General features: G+C 37.3%; 2 protein-coding genes across 3 annotated transcripts in view; both read right to left on the reverse strand.

Annotated features, from left to right (window-relative positions):
* The window catches only part of LOC106822844 (olfactory receptor 6C2-like), a 153361-nt gene that overhangs the window by 4294 nt on the left and 132942 nt on the right, over positions 1-16125 (reverse strand). For both annotated transcript variants that reach the window (XM_070494800.1, XM_070494799.1), the window contains exons 2-3: positions 2034-2155; positions 233-277 (exon numbers count right to left, since the gene is read on the reverse strand). In XM_070494800.1, the coding sequence (XP_070350901.1) occupies positions 233-244 (12 nt within the window). In that variant the 5' untranslated portion in view covers positions 245-277; positions 2034-2155. The remainder of the gene's footprint in view (positions 1-232; positions 278-2033; positions 2156-16125) is intronic.
* Positions 14309-15244, reverse strand: LOC106822799 (olfactory receptor 6C2-like). The gene has a single exon (XM_014828175.3). It carries the CDS (start codon positions 15242-15244, stop codon positions 14309-14311), a length of 936 nt encoding a protein of 311 aa, XP_014683661.3.

Genomic DNA, 16125 nt, shown 5'->3' on the forward strand with positions numbered 1-16125 from the left:
CTCTGAGTTTTGATATACGTAACTTGCCCAAGAAACGTCCAGAAACCAATGGACACACAGGAGCCAATCTTTGTAAACAAATTATAAATGACCCTGTCTTTCTCACTGAACATTTATTGCTGTCCATTTCAGCACCTTCCAGAGTTTTAACCTTCCTTGTACTCTACATTTTCTCAGGAATTCCATTAGATAGGGGCTCGGGAATTCTCCTCTCCTTCATGTCAAAACTTACCCTCATTGACATTCATATTTCAAGCAGCTACTCTCAGGTGTCCATCTGTAAAAGAAGATCTGGTAAATGCATTCTCACTGGGGATATCATAGTTAATAATAACTTAATATGTTGGCTAATAATATGTCTTTGTGCTTTATTAGGGAGATTGACTGTTAAACAAGCAAGTTTAGGCATGACTCAAGGTTTTGCAGGGAAACACTACACCCTTCTACATGAGAGGAAAACTAATTTTTTACGTGTTTAAACAATTGTCCCAATTGTACCCAATATGTGTGTTCTGAATAGAGAATCAAAAATCCATTAGGTTACTCTTCTTTCCTATTGTTTAAGTAAATAACCTACATTTATTCATTCAAATAAATATTTAATAAGCATCTATTATCTAAAGAGCATAAAATAGAGGTTGGCCATCCAACCATTAACAAGTTGCTCCCTCGAGCTTTCAGGATACCAGTGGGAGATAATATTTCATTCTCGTGCATACTCAATAACATGGTAACACGAGATAAGCATGAAAATGCAACCTTAGACTTGGGATGATAACCACTCCATGCTTGTTCCTTGGCAATCAGTCAGCTATATTGGTAGCTATTCAGATTTTCCTATGTTCACTCAGTTTCTCTATGTTCTTTTCCTTCTACTGAAGTGTCAGATTCATCCATCACCGTAAGCTGAGTTAGTAAGGTGCACTGCTCAGGGTTCACAGACATGATTTTGGAACAGAGAAAGCCCTCCCTTAGCTCATGGGAGAGATAGCTTACTGGAGAGACAGTATCTTGCCATGTACTTGCCAGAAGAAGACTGTGACAGGTCAAACTAAATGACAGGTCAAGTCCTTTCTGCCCTGCTAATTCCCTCCCTTCCTCCTTCCGTTGTAGAGAGTTTAAATCCTTGTACTGGCTATTGACATTGCAACTCCAGCTCTCCCTCTCCTACAAAGTTCCTAGGATCAAAAATTATTCCCTGCTGGGGCCAGCCTGGTGGCACAGCGGTTAAGTGTGCACGTTCCGCTTCGGTGGCCCAGGGTTAAGTGCGCACGTTCTGCTTTGGTGGCCCAGGGTTCACCAGTTTGGATCCCAGGTGTGGACATGGCACTGCTTGGGAAGCCATGCTGTGGTAGGTGTCCCACATATAATATAGAGGATGATGGGCACAGATGTTAGCTCAGGGCCAGTCTTCCTCAGCAAAAATAGGAGGATTGCCAGCAGATGTCAGCTCAGGGCTAATCTTCCTCAAAAAAAATTATTCCCTACTTCTCCTATCAAAACTTTTAGTCTTCTATATTGGTAGGAAAGACTGATGAATGCAATCATATTAGCATTTGAATGATCATTCATTTAATGTTTTAAAAACGCCTAATATAATATGTGTTAACTTTCAGTGACATTGTGTATTAATTTATGAAGCATGTTAAATAAACCCTGCTTCTAATAATGCAGGTGAGCCTGTGGCGGCAGGTCATTTGCATACAAGACTGCTTCATTTTGGCCTTTTCCAGCAATCATACCAACATTCTCTGTTATATTGGGGAAATTTCACTGAGAGATTGTAAGTTATTTATTTATTTTGAGTTTGGATCAAAGTTTGAAACAATTTCATTAAATGAATTTTAACAGCTTCTTCCCCTAAGCAGCCTTCAACTAACATTCACCAGTTGACGTTGGTGACTCAACTCACACAGAACTAGTTACTCCCGCTGTCACTTTGGGATCTAGACAAGTGATGGAGATTCAGTTTTTTCCTTCATCGACTCCCTATTTACTGAACTAAAAACATATATTTGAGACACTTTTTTTACCTTACTTATGTTTGGAATCAACCTCATTCAGTCTTCATTTGGGACAGAGGCTGCCCACGGACTGGATAGTGGAGATTCGAGAAGAGTGAATACTGCATGCCTCACACTTCACCCTCCAATCCCTGAAAAAAAGTGGCAAAAATGACTTAAATAACACATGGAGAATAAGGGGAGGTTCCATGGCAGGCAATTTATAATATCAATATTATTTGATTTCTATGACACTAGTGAATATTACTGGGTAGTGGTGTCTTTCCCATCACCTTTTATTTTTCTGTCCCTTAATCAGTAACAGCCTCCTCAACTGAGGTAACGACTGGCCCTTTCAAAGGCGAAAGTGACCAAGACAGAAAATTCTAATTTCATGTTCCTTCAAAATCACAACATATCAGAAATGATGGTTGAATATTTTTCTGCAGAATCAGTTACAAAGAACTGAATTCCAGACTTTAAAACTGCCTGTATTCACCCTCTGCCTATGTTTAGAGAATTTGGAAAAATATGTCATAAGAATTATATAGTTACTTTTCTGGCAGTTCTTTATCAGAGGCCCTTGAGGGAGCCACAGTCTGAGGAACATTAAGTTGGTGAGTTTTCGTGTACTTCTGTTCCCACTCTCATATTCCACCTTTCTCAACCCCTAGTCTCACCCTCCACACACACGCACTCAAACACACACATCTCCACACACACACACCCTCTCACAGGCAAGTCTGATAACCAACAGAACTCTCCTAGATTTTAACGGTCCTGATATAAGGAGCCCTGTCTCAGTCTCCTCTTCCCTCACCAAGTTGAAAATGCTACCTGATACTAGATTTCCCAGTTACTCTGTTAGTTCAAAGGAAGAAAAGAATGGTGCGAAATAAGGAAGGTTTCTCTCTGGTTTTGTCAGAGGGCACAACTGATCTTCCTGGGCAGGGAGGCAAGATTCCCTGTGAATTCCCTAATAGCAATTTATATGTTTAGTCAGCCACCTGTGCACAGGGAACATCTGAGTGAACAACAAAATGGTCCTCGGTGACCTTGGTGACTCTACCAATGAAATGATGGCAGTCCAACCAACAATGTAAAAACACATGTAGCAATGGGGACAATGTCCTCAGAGACATTGAGGGTGGCCTGATGTTACCTGAATTCCATCTTGATTTCTTTGCTAAACCTTCATATTTCTCCTAGAATTACACCCTCTATTTTTATCATATATTTTTATTTATTATATACTATTCATCTCTGACATAAATCTTAAAGTAAAAAAAAAAGCTGTCTTCATTTTATAGATGAGGAAACTGAAGAACAGAGAAATGACTGGTCAGAATGCCCCACAGTGGCAGTGCAGATTTTGAACAAAAGTTTATCTGACTACAAAGATCCTGCTTTTTCCCCCATACTGCCCTATCTACTTGTCCCGATATGTAAGAGAGAGACTTACCAGCATTTAAATTTCAAACTTGATGTTATGTTTGTGCTACCTAGCTTTTATATTCATCCTCTCTCCTTCTACTTATGACTTTTCAGATAGGCAATGAGACTACTTTTGGTATTTGAAGCAATGGAGAGTTTTGCATCCCAAGCGCTGGATAAAAAATTGTCTTGTTCCAGGATGTGTTTCTTGTTTTCTTATGGCTTACTACTGTCCAGTGAACTTGAATAAAGCTTTTTCTTTGACTGTCTCTTTTTCTTTGCTGTCAGTTCTGGACATTCTCACTCTTGTTGCTCGTGTCGAATCCTGGTGTCAAATGATGGAGCAGAGGTGTGCTCCTGCTGCCTCTATCGAAGCAGGTGTCTCTGCTGTCTCTTTACTCAGCCCACTCACTGATGCTCCACCGAGGTTTCTCACAGTGACTAGCCATGTCACATCATGCCTATCTGTCATCCTGCTGTTGGCAGAGAGTGACTGAAAATTTTCCCTGCCGGAGGCGTAAGCTGGGAAAAAAGGAGATATGTCTCTATATTTACAGTAAATTTTTGGAGAACATCCTGACTGGCTGTGGCAGAGACTGGTAATTTCCTGTCTGGTATTTTTCTTTCCTTACCTATAGTGGCAAAACCCAAATTTTATACAGGGTACAAAGTACCCAGGAAAATACTACCCAGCCTCCCTTACAGCTTGTATGGTCGTGTGACTAAGGTTACGGCCAGTGATACACATCAGAGTTGTTTGAATTGCTATTATTGCTATAGAGCCATAAGTTTCTCTATCAATGCCGCTTTAGCTGCATCCCACAAATTTTGATATTTGTCTTCCAATGATCAGTGTTTCTCAGGAAAATTTGTTACTGATTTCTAATTTACTTTCATTTGGTCAGATAACATACTTTATGTAATTTGGATCCTTTTGAATTTAACAAGGCCTGTTTTAGAGTCCTGAATACTGTCTGTCTTGATAAATATTATCTGTGAACCTTAGAACAATTCTGCTTTTTTGTTGTCATTGCTGGAGTGTTCTGTAAATGTCAGTTATGTAATGTTGATAGTATGAAGTCTTCTGTATACTTCCTGAATTTCTGGGTAGTGATTCAATCAATTATTGAGACAGGCATCTTGAAATTTCTGACTATAATTGTGGACTTTTCTTTTTCTCCTCTCATTTTTACCAGTTTTTGCTTCTTGTATTTTGAAGCTCTTTATCATATGTATATGTATGTAGGGTAGCTAATTTTTCTTGCTGTATAGACACTTTGTCATTAAAAAAATGAACTTTTTTACTCCAATTAATATTCTTAACTCTAATCTACTTTGTCTGATGCTGATATGGCCACTCCAACTTCTTTTGATTAGTGTTATCATTCTATATTTTTTCCATTTTTAAACATTTTTTCCTATTTCTGTGTTTATATTGAAGGCTACTTTCTTATAGGCAGCAAAGAATTGCCTCTTTTTTTCCTCCTAATCTGACCATCTCTGCTTTTTAAGTTTGCTGTTGAAATAATATACATTTAATATGATTACTGATATGGTTGGGTTTAAATATAATGTATCATTTATTTTCTATTTTTCCCATTTGTTCTTTGTTTCATTTTTTTCCTTTTTCTGCTTTCTTTGAAATTAACTTCCTTTGTTGGTTTATTTGCTATAAACTTGTGCTGCTTTTCTAGATTTCTTTATGGTATGCATATTAAACTTATCACACTCTACGTTCAACTGATGATATACCTCTTCATATATAATTAAGAACCATACAAGTGGGACTTTTGTCTCTCCACTGTGGCCTTTGTGCTATAGTCTTCATACATTTAACTTTTACATATGATATAAACTCACAAAATAGTGGGTAAATTGCAACATTTGTGCCTTTGGTGGAAATGTAAAATGGTGCAACCATTGTGTAAAACAGCATGGAGATTCCTCAAAAAATTAAACATGGAATTAATATGATCCAAAAAATCCACTTCTAGGTAAATAACTTAAAAAACTGAAAGCAGAAGCTTGAACCAAATTTCTACATCAATATTCATAGCAGCATTATTCACTATAGCCAAAGGATGGAAACAACCCAAATGTTCAGTGACGAATGAATAAAGAAAGAAAATGTGGTATATAAACACAAGAAAACATTATTCAGCCTTAAAAAGGAATGGTATTCTGACACATCCTACAACATGGATGAAACTTGAAGACATTATGTTAAGTGAAATAAACCAGACACAAAAGGACAAATATTATGATTTTACTTATATGAAATATCTATAATCAAATTAATAGAGACAGAAAGTAGAATGGTGGTTGCCATAAGCTGGGGGAGGGGAGAATGGGGAGTTATTGTTTAATGGCCACGGAATTTAAGTATGAGAAGATGAAAAAGTTCTGGAGATAGATGGTGGTGATGGATGCACAATAATGTGAATGCTCTTAATGCCACTTAACTGTCTACTTAAAAATGGTTAAAATGGTAAGTTTTACATTATGTATATTTTACCACAATAAAAAAGAATGTTAAAATATAAAATGATTTAAAAAACTAAAAATATTTTATTATTTTGGCTTTAAACTCACAATTTTGGCTTATTTAAATAATAAGAAAAAAATCTCATGTATTTACCCAAGTTGTTATCTTTCCTGGTGCTCTCTATTCCTGGTAGGTACATATTTCTATCTGGTAGCAATTTCTGTCTGAGAGACTTTCTTTAACATTCTTGTAGGGCAGGTCTGCTGGTGATGAAGTCTTTTGGGTTTTCTATTTCTGAAAAGTCTCTATTTCACCTTCAATTTTGAAAAGCATTTTTTCTGGTTATAGAATTCTGGGTTGTCATTTCCCTCCTCTGCTTTAAAGATGTTGCTCTACAGTCTTCTGGCTTGCATTGATTCCCCCATTTGAATGTTCCACCATTTAAATGTTATTCTTACATTTTCCTCTTTTATGTAACAAGATTTTTAAAACTCTCAATGAAGCAAGTATAAAGGAAACACACCTCCACATAATAAAGGTCATACATGACAAGCCCCAGCTAACATCATACTCAATGGTGAAAACCTGAAAGCCTTTCCTCTGAGAGCAGGAACAAGACAAGGATGACCACTCTTGACACTTTTATTCAACACAGTATTGGAAGTCCTAGCCAGAGCAATTAGGCAAGAAAAAGAAATAAAAGGCATCCAAATTGGAAAAGAAGAAGTAAAACTGTCACTACTTGCAGATAACATGATTATATATACAGAAAACCCTAAAGACTCCATCAAAAAACTGTTAGAACTAATAGACAAATTCAGTAAACTTGCAGGATACAAAATTAATACACAAAACTCTGTTGCATTTCTATACCTAATAATGAACTATGAGAAAGAGAAATAAAGAAAACAATCCCATTTACAACTGCATCAAAAAAAATAAATAAAATACCTAGGAATAAATTTAACCAAAGAGATGAAAGACCTGTATATTTAAAACTACAAGACAACAATGAAAGAAATTGAAGAACACACAAATAAATGGAAAAATATTTTGTGCTCATGGGTTGAACAATCAATATTGTTAAAACGTCCATATTACCCAGAGCAATACACAGATTCAGTGCAATCTCTGTCAAAATTCCAATGGCATTTTTCAAAGAAATAGAACAAATAATCTTAAAATTTGTATGGAACCGCAAAAAATCTTGAATAGCCAAGGGAAAATTGAGAAAAAGGAACAAAACTGGAGGCATCACACTCCCTGATTTCCAACTGTATTACAAAATTTTAGTAATTAAAACAGTACGGTATTGGCATATAAACAGAAACACAGATCAATGGAACAGACTAGAGAACTCATAAATAAACCTATGTACATATGGTCAATTCATTTATAACAAAGGATTCCAGAATATACAATGGGAAAAGAAGAGTTTCTTTAACAACTGGTTTTGGGAAGACTGGAATGCCTCATGAGAAAGAATAAAACTGGACTCTATCTTACACCATACACAAAAATTAACTCAAAATGGATTAAAGACTTGAACATAAGACCTCAAATAATAAAACTCCTAAAAGAAAATATAGGCAGTAAGCTCCTTGACATAGGTCTTGGTGATGATTTTTTTAATCTGACACCAAAATCAAAAGTAACAAAAGCAAAAATAATCAAATGGGACTGCATCAGACTAAAAAGCTTCTGCGTAGCAAAGTGAAGCATCAGCACAGTGAAAAGACAACCTACTGAACGGGAGGAAATATTTGCAAATCCTATATCTGCGAAAGGGCTAATATCCAAAATTTTACAATATTTTGAAATATTTTCGTTCATTTCTTCAAATACTTTTTCTGTCCCTCCTTTCTCCTTTTTTAAGGAGACTCTAATTAGACTATATCAGGCCTCTTGAATTTGTCTCATAGTTCCCTGATGCTTTTTTAAATTTTTTAAAGTTATTTTCTTTGAATGTTTTATAGAGAGAGTTTTTACCACTATTTCTTCTAGTTAACTAAATTTTTCTTCTGAAATATCTGACATTAAAACTGTTCCATATACATTTTTCTCAGATGGTGTAGTTTTTTCAACTCTAGAAGTTTGATTTAAATCTTTTTAATCATATTAATGTTTTCACTTAACATGTTCTATCTTTATTCTATGTTCTCCAACATATGGAGTACAGTTATAGTTACTGTTTTAAATGTGTTTTACTTTAATTGTATCACCTGTACCATTTTGGGGCTATTTGTATTGATTGTTCTCGTCACTATAGGTTGTGTTTTCCTGCTTCTTTCCATACCCGATGAGTTTTGATCACGTCAGACATGAATTTCACCTTCTTGAAGGCTGGATGTATTTGGATCCATGTAAAGATTCTTTATTTTTGATTGGTATCATTTAAATCATTTGGAAACAGTTTTGTCCTTTCAGGTTCTGTGTTAATCTGTGTTAGAATGGACCAGAGCAGTGTTTAGCCTAGTAGTTTCTTTCCCCAATGCTGAGGCAAATCTTTCTGAATATTACCTATAAACTATGAGATTTTTAATTCTGTTTGGTGTGAATAGGAACCATTTCCAACAGTGTGGGCTCAGAATATTGTTTGGGTTTTTTTTAAAGATTGACACCTGAGCTAACATCTCTTGACAATCTTCTTTTTTTCTTCTTCTTCTTCTCAAAGCCCCCAAGTACATAGTTGTATACTCTAGCTGTAGGTCCTTCTGGTTGTGCTTTGTGGGACACCACCTCAACATGGCCTGATGAGTGGTGCCATGTCCACGGCCAGGATCCAAACCAGCGAAACCCTGGGCCACCCAAGCAGAGCATGTGAACTTAACCCCTCCACCATGGGAAGGCCCAGAATATTGTTCTTTGAAACCCTTTTAGGTGATTCTTACCTCAGTCAGGCAATTTCCTCATGGGTATATGCTGATCAGCTCTCAGCTGAACGCTCATGATGGGCTGTCTGTAGATCACAGATATCTCTCTGTGCCTCTCCCACTTCTCCATACTGTCTTGTGAAATTTAGGCTCCCTGGACTACCACCTACACCTTCCCAACTCTAGCAGACTGATGGGCTCCACATGGGTCCCCCCGACCCCACACTGTCTCCAGGAAGTAAGCTGAAGTAATCATCTCTCAGGGATCACTGTCCGGCATTGTCTGATGTCAATTATCTGGAAAACTCTGATTTCATATATTTTGCTTCAATTTTTAGAGGTTTGAGCATATATAAGGGCGTATATGCTCCCTGTTACTCCATTTCGATTTGAGCTTATTATCTTTCTGTGCTCTTTTTTCATATTAAAAAATTTTCTAAAGTTTTAGATTTTTTAAAATCTAGGGTAACTAAATATCATAATTTGCTGCATTGCTTACTCTAAATAAGCCCTGTAAACATTTCTTTTCTTTGATTATGATTCAATTTTGTCTCCTCTTAAAACTCTTTTTGTTTGGCAGCATTCTATGTTTGGTCCCTCACTTTATGAAATGAGTAGTGCTCTTTGCTACCTAATAGAAGTTTATTATTATTTGCACTGGGTGTTTGTGGCAGGAGTATCAGGGAAGGCCTGTAGGAAATAAGATGCTGTCCAAGATCTTGCCATCTAGCCTAGACATGAGTCAAGAACACAGTAAATGTTAATTTGCAGAAATATCCATAACACTTTGTGGCACTCCTATAAGTAGGTGGGTTTTGTCAACTCTTGAATGTATGCTGCTCTTATGGCTTGCTTTTACCAAGTAGCTGCTGTCATGGAATATTTTTGTGGAAAATGAGGAATATGAGAACTGTAACTTTGGTTGATTATTTCTAAGTATCTGAGGAACTTGAAGAAATAAAAGAGATCATCTTAGGATTTTAAGTTTCCATCTCAAGGTATGAAAAAGGAGTCAGAAAACTATGACTTCCCTAGAAGAAACCAGTATCTCCTGTAGCAACAGGACTGAAACTCTTGGAAACCAATCCAAGTCTAATCTGTGGATGAACTCATTTCTATGCAAATTGAATTCACAACCTTCAGGGGTTACCAGAGGGCACATATGGGTAAATTCCATTGATGCCCATATTCTGCCCAGCCGCCTTTGCCACCTTTGCCAAAGAAGCAGACATTTATATCCCATCTCAAGGGTTTGATCTCTTCTTTTTTTTTTTTTAAAGATTGGCACCTGAGCTAACATCTGTTGCCAATCTTCTTTTTTTCTTCTTCTTCTTCGTCTCCCCAAAGACCCCCAGTACATAGTTGTATATTCTAGTTGTGAGTGCCTCTGGCTGTGCTATGTGGGATGCTGCTCAGCATGGCCTGATGAGTGGTGCCACATCCAGGCCCAGCATCCAAACCAGCGAAACCCTGCACCGCTGAAGCAGAGTGTGTGAACTTAACCACTCAGCCACAGGGACGGCCCCCGATCTCTTCTTGCCTGAACAAACTATAATCTCCTCCTTTTAGGTAGTTTTCTTGGAGGAGAATGCTGAATTGTTCAAGACCTACCCCCACTTTATTTCATTGCTTCGAGTCCAATCACCAGACTCAAGTTCAAATGGACTCCAGGGCATTAGGTACACAATATGACCTGGAAGGAGGTACCATGCACACCTAAGAAATTTCAAGACAGCTTATTTATATCAACAGAAACCTGAGGAATATCTATGGGAATGAATCATAAGAGTTTTAGAATTAGGGTAAAGTGAGAACAAACATTGGGTTGGGTTGAATTTACTGATGTGAATGCTGGTCCCTCAAGTTGCTAAATATGACTCTACTTGGCCCAATGTGCCCTATGTTGAATGAAGTTGAGATTCCAGAACTTCCTCCTTCTGCTATTGAGGAAGGCATCCAAAGATTTAAGGAGACTGAGATACTGGAGTACATTTATTGTGTAAGACTTGCTCATCTGCTTTCTAACGATAGCCCAGGAAATTCCAGAGGAGATTCCATTCATCAGACTTTGAGAAATACATTGTTGATGGGGAGCCTTGGCTTCCTGAAGTGCTCTGTAGTAACTATTCCCTAAAGTCCAGGGATGACATTGGGAGATGGTGCTATTGAAAAAGTCTCCCCAAATTCAATGGGATAATGAGACCATGGAGTGTAGGGGTCAGGAGGCAGCACTTAAACCCAAGAAATAAGGTAAGTGTAGTTACTATAGTGGCCAGTAGAGCTGAAAGTTTTGAAATGCAGAGATCCCTGGTATTAGTTAAATGAGCATAATGTCTCTAGGACTGAAATAGATGGGCGAGCACAATGGGGAAAGGATAGTCTCTTCACTCAGTGGTGTTTGGAAAACTGGGTATTCGCATGCAAAATAATAAAGCTGGACCATTATATTACACCATTCACAAAAATCAGCTCAAAATGAATTTAAGACTTAAACATAAGACCTGAATGTGTAAACCTCCTAGAAGAAAACATAGGGTAAAATCTCCTTGACATTGGCCTTGGCAATAATTGTTTGGATATGACACCAAAAACTCAGACAACACAGCAAAATTAAACAAGGGAGACTAAATCAAACTAAAAAGCTTCTGCACAGCAAAGGAAACAATCAGCAAAACGAAAAGGCAACACATAAAATGGGAGAAAATATTTGCAAACCATACTTCAGATAAGGGGTTAATGTCCAAAATATATAAGGAACTCCTACTACTTTATAGCAAAAGTTTCAACAATCCAATTAATAAATTGGCAAAGGACCTGAATAGACATTTTTTCAAAGACATACAAATGGCCGACAGGTAGATGAATAGTTGCTCAATATTATTAATCATCAGGGACATGCAAATTTAAATCTTAATGAGCTATCACCTCATACTTGTTAAGATGACTATAATAAAAATGTAAAAGATAGGAAGTGTTAGTGAGGATGTAGAGAAAAGGAAACCTTGTTCTCTGTTGGTGGGAATGTAGATTGGTATAGCCATTATGGAAAACAGTATGAGGATTCCTCAAAAAACTAAAAATAGAACTATGATATGATCCAGCAATCCCTCTTCTTGGTATATACTCAAAGGAAATGAAATCACTGTCTCAAAGAGATATCTGCAACTTTATTTTTATTGCAGCATTATTTACCATAGCCAAGACCTAGAAACAACCAAAGTGTCCATCAATGGATGAATGAATAAAGGAAATGTGGTATATATATATATATATATATAACAAAATTATATATTACGTATATTTTATTTATATTTTACATTATTTATATATTTTACATAATTGTATTAATATTAATCATATTGTATATTAATATAATATGTATATATTTTATATATTTGTATTTTACATTTTATATATATATATATATTATTCAGTCTTAAAAAAGAAGGAAATCCTTCCATTTTCAACAACATGGATGGACCTTGAGGGTATTATGCTAAACAAAATAAGCCACACAGAAAAATACAAATACTGTATGATATCACTTATATGTGGATTCCAAAAAAACAAAGTGCTTAGGAACAGTGAACAGATTGGTGGTTGCCAGTGGAGGGAGGTGGCGGGTGGGAGAAATGGGTGAAGGTGCTGCAAAGGTACAAACTTCCAGGTTATAAAATAAATAAGTTCTGTGGGTATAACGTACGTCATGGTGACTATCGTTAACAATACTGTATTGTTTATTTAAAAGTTGCCAAGAGAGTAGATCTTAAAAAGTTCTCATCACAAGAATAAGAATTGTAACTATGTGAAGACATGGATGTCAACTAAACTTATTGTAGCAATCATTTCTCAATATATACATATATCAAATCATTATGTTGTATATCTTAAACTTATAAAATGTTATATGTAATTATATCTCAAGAAAACTGGAAAAAATAGACGGCTGTAATGCTAAAAATAAAAAATTTAAAACACCAGAAAAAGGTGCCACTTTAATAGCAAATTAGTGTAATGAAATAGTTCCATCTTAGTCTGAGGAGGGTGGTTTGCATGACAAAAAAAATTGAGAAACAAATTACATCTACCCATTCTTCTTGACATAGTGGATGCTAGACCAAGAAGGAATACTGAAATAAACAATTTTTACCTTGAAAAAGCTATTAATTTGAAGAAATGAATGGAAAAAATACAATTCAAATTTTTGTTACTGCTTTTTAGTGTTTCAGACGTAAGGATGGTGAGGTGTTGCTCAGAAACTGGTTTATAATTTGCTCCCACCATTAACCTTGTTTTTCTTTTTGTTTCACTAGAAATGGCTTATGTTAATAACTCAGGGAAGGTTGAGACCAACATCTGGGAAATCTATGAGAAGCGTCCTGGCTCCACCGATATAACCAAGGAACAGACCCCAGTCGGGCATGGTCACTGATCAAGGGTGCCCTCTCAGCCCTCACCTCGTTCCTTCCCTTCTTGGGTCCCCTGGTAATCATCCTGCTTCCATTAATTTTTGGTTCCTGGCCTTTTAACCTGCTTGTCAATTTCGTGTCCTCTAGGCTCCAAAAATTTCACGTTAAACTGATGGTCATGCAAGGATTCCAGCCACTTCCAAAGGCCAACCCACCTGGTCCTCATTCTCATTCCTACCAGACCCTACAACAAGTTGAAAAAGATTTTACTCCTCCTGGATATAGGGCCCCCTTCTCAACGCCCTCTGTCAGCAGGAAGTAGCTTCAGAAGAAGAGACCTTCGCCCATGATCCTTAAGATTAAGGAGGATAAAATCTCTTAGGGTAGAATGAGACAGGAGCCAGCTTAGTGAGACAGGGTGTCTGCAGGGCCCCTGGCCTAACAAGATAAGACCCCTAACCAATCCACAAGCTAGGAGAATCAGAGACCACCAAGATGCACATTTCAAAGTTTCTGGACTTTCCCGGGGCTTACTCATGTGCCCTAGCACCCAGGACTCCACTGAAGGTGAGCCTAGCCCCATTAGCATAGTAAAAGTCATACCCAGGGGTAGAGAGCTAGCATACTAACGATACATGCATCACCTGTAGTAGCATGCTATGTGACAGCCCCGGCGCAAGCACAACCCCACCTCTGCATGCCGTGAGAAGGCACTCCTCCACAAACTTTGCCTAATAAAACCCTCACAATCCCACTCCCTAACGAGCCAGTCACCTGCCCCTTTCCTTTCTGCACTGGCTCCCTTGTGCACAAGCTAATAAATTTTTACTCATTTAAAAGAAAAAAAAAGGATAGTGAGATGTTGTTTGGACCTTTTGGGAATCTATATTCATACTCAGTTATGAAAGTGAACCATAATGAAAGAAGGTCTATTTGAATTAAGGCCGTAGTGCTTACTTCAGTCCGTGGGTCTAAGAGTAATAGAAAAGAAAGTGTAGTGGTTAATAAGACTTACTGCAGTACTGTAGTGCAAATTTGAATGAAAACATATAGTCAAAGCTGAAATATTTATATATTTTTTATTTTTAAAATCTTTTTAATTTCCTAATTCTTTGAAAGAAATGCTATCTTTTTTATTAAGTCCTTGAAGGCTTCTTTGACTTGCTTATTCCGTAGACTATAAATGAAAGGGTTCATCAAAGGGATAACTGAGGTGTTGAGCAATGACACCACCTTGTTAATGGCCACTCTTTCCTTTGCTGGTTTGATATAGATGAAGATGCAACTTCCATATGTGATGGACACTACAATCATGTGGGAAGAACAGGTGGAGAAAGCCTTTTTTCTTTGCTGAGCTGAAGGGAGTCTTAAAATAGTCTTGATGATGTAAGTGTAGGACACAGTTACACAGACTAGTGTCAGTATGAGGGTCAGCACAGCCACGACTAAAACTAGTTGCTCTACAAATTGAGTGTCTGAGCATACAATCTTCAGAAGCAGAGACGCATCACAGCCAAAATGGTCGATGAGATTGGAGTTACAAAAATCTAGCTGAACTCCCAGGCTAAGTGGTGGGAGGATGACAATTAACCCAACCAGCCAACAGCAAAGGACAAGAATGGTGCAAACCCTTTCATTCATGATGGTGCTGTAGTGTAAGGGCTTGCAGATGGCCACATAGCGGTCATAGGACATGGCAGTTAGAAGAAAAAATTCTGTTGCCCCAACAAGGATGACAAAAAATAATTGGATGGCACAAGCATCATAGGTAACACTTTTGTCCCCAGTTGTCATACTGTACAGGAATCGAGGAACACAGACAGTTGTAAATATTATTTCTAAGATGGAGAAATTCCGAAGGAAAAAATACATGGGTGTTTTAAGGTGAGAGTCCATGAGAGTGAGGAGGATAATGATTAGATTTCCAGCAACAGTGAAAATGTAGGTGAGAAACAGAAATGCTGAAAGAAAAATCTGCAATCGTGGGTCATCTGTTAATCCTAGTAGGATGAATCTTGTTATTGTAGAATGATTTCTCATCACTGTCTTCAGATATATAATGAGTCTGTATTAATAAATCATAAAGTTTGAGTCTGAGGAATAGAATATAAAGATAATATTTCAATAAGTTGTATAGAGAAAGTAGCCAGGCAAGCAAGGAGAAGCACAGGTGTAAACTTTTACTTGATTGTCAATAATCTGATGTGGAAGTAATGCATCATGCCTCATTTCCCTGGATACTGCTTTACCGTGGTCTCCAGAATGTGGTTTATGGAAAATATCTATCTGAGGTTTCATTCGCACTCCAGTTACAATACCAATCTTAAAGTAGATAGAAAATACCTCAAGGATTTCACAGTCCTCCAAGATTAGGGCGGCTATTATGGTTTCCCCAGTTCTCGGTATAGAGTAGGAGATCCATAAATGTTCATAATTAGAAAAAAATCTTTATACAAATTATACATATAATACCACCAGTGGCTTAGTCGCATTGTTTTCCATGCTTTGCAACACTCATTCCCTTCAAATAATTCCTTAATCTTCCCAACACCCTAGAGAAGCCTTTACTGTTTGGGGGAACTGACAGCAGTAACACAGTTACCATGAAATTTCCTGAGTCCCATACTCTTCTAGAACTTCTTCTTTGCTCCCTTTTTATGATAATATGCCGGAATATTGGAGTCTGTGTCCCTCCCATGTTTCAGTTTGAACAGCCTCTGTTTTATTTCCTTTCCTTAAGTCTCACGTCCCACCCATCCCAAGCCTTCCCAGAATACTGACAAATGGGATGATCTGAAGGTCTTTCCCAGAGAACAGAATCCTGTCCTTAGGCTTCCATGATCCTTATTGGGGTTCTGTAGTTTATGCATAGATTTTTCAGCTCCCAAATGCCTTCTGAGGCTACTTGACAACCCCATTAA

This window comes from Equus asinus, chromosome 22 (genome assembly GCF_041296235.1).
Source record: "Equus asinus isolate D_3611 breed Donkey chromosome 22, EquAss-T2T_v2, whole genome shotgun sequence".
Classification (NCBI taxonomy): Eukaryota; Metazoa; Chordata; class Mammalia; order Perissodactyla; family Equidae; genus Equus; species Equus asinus.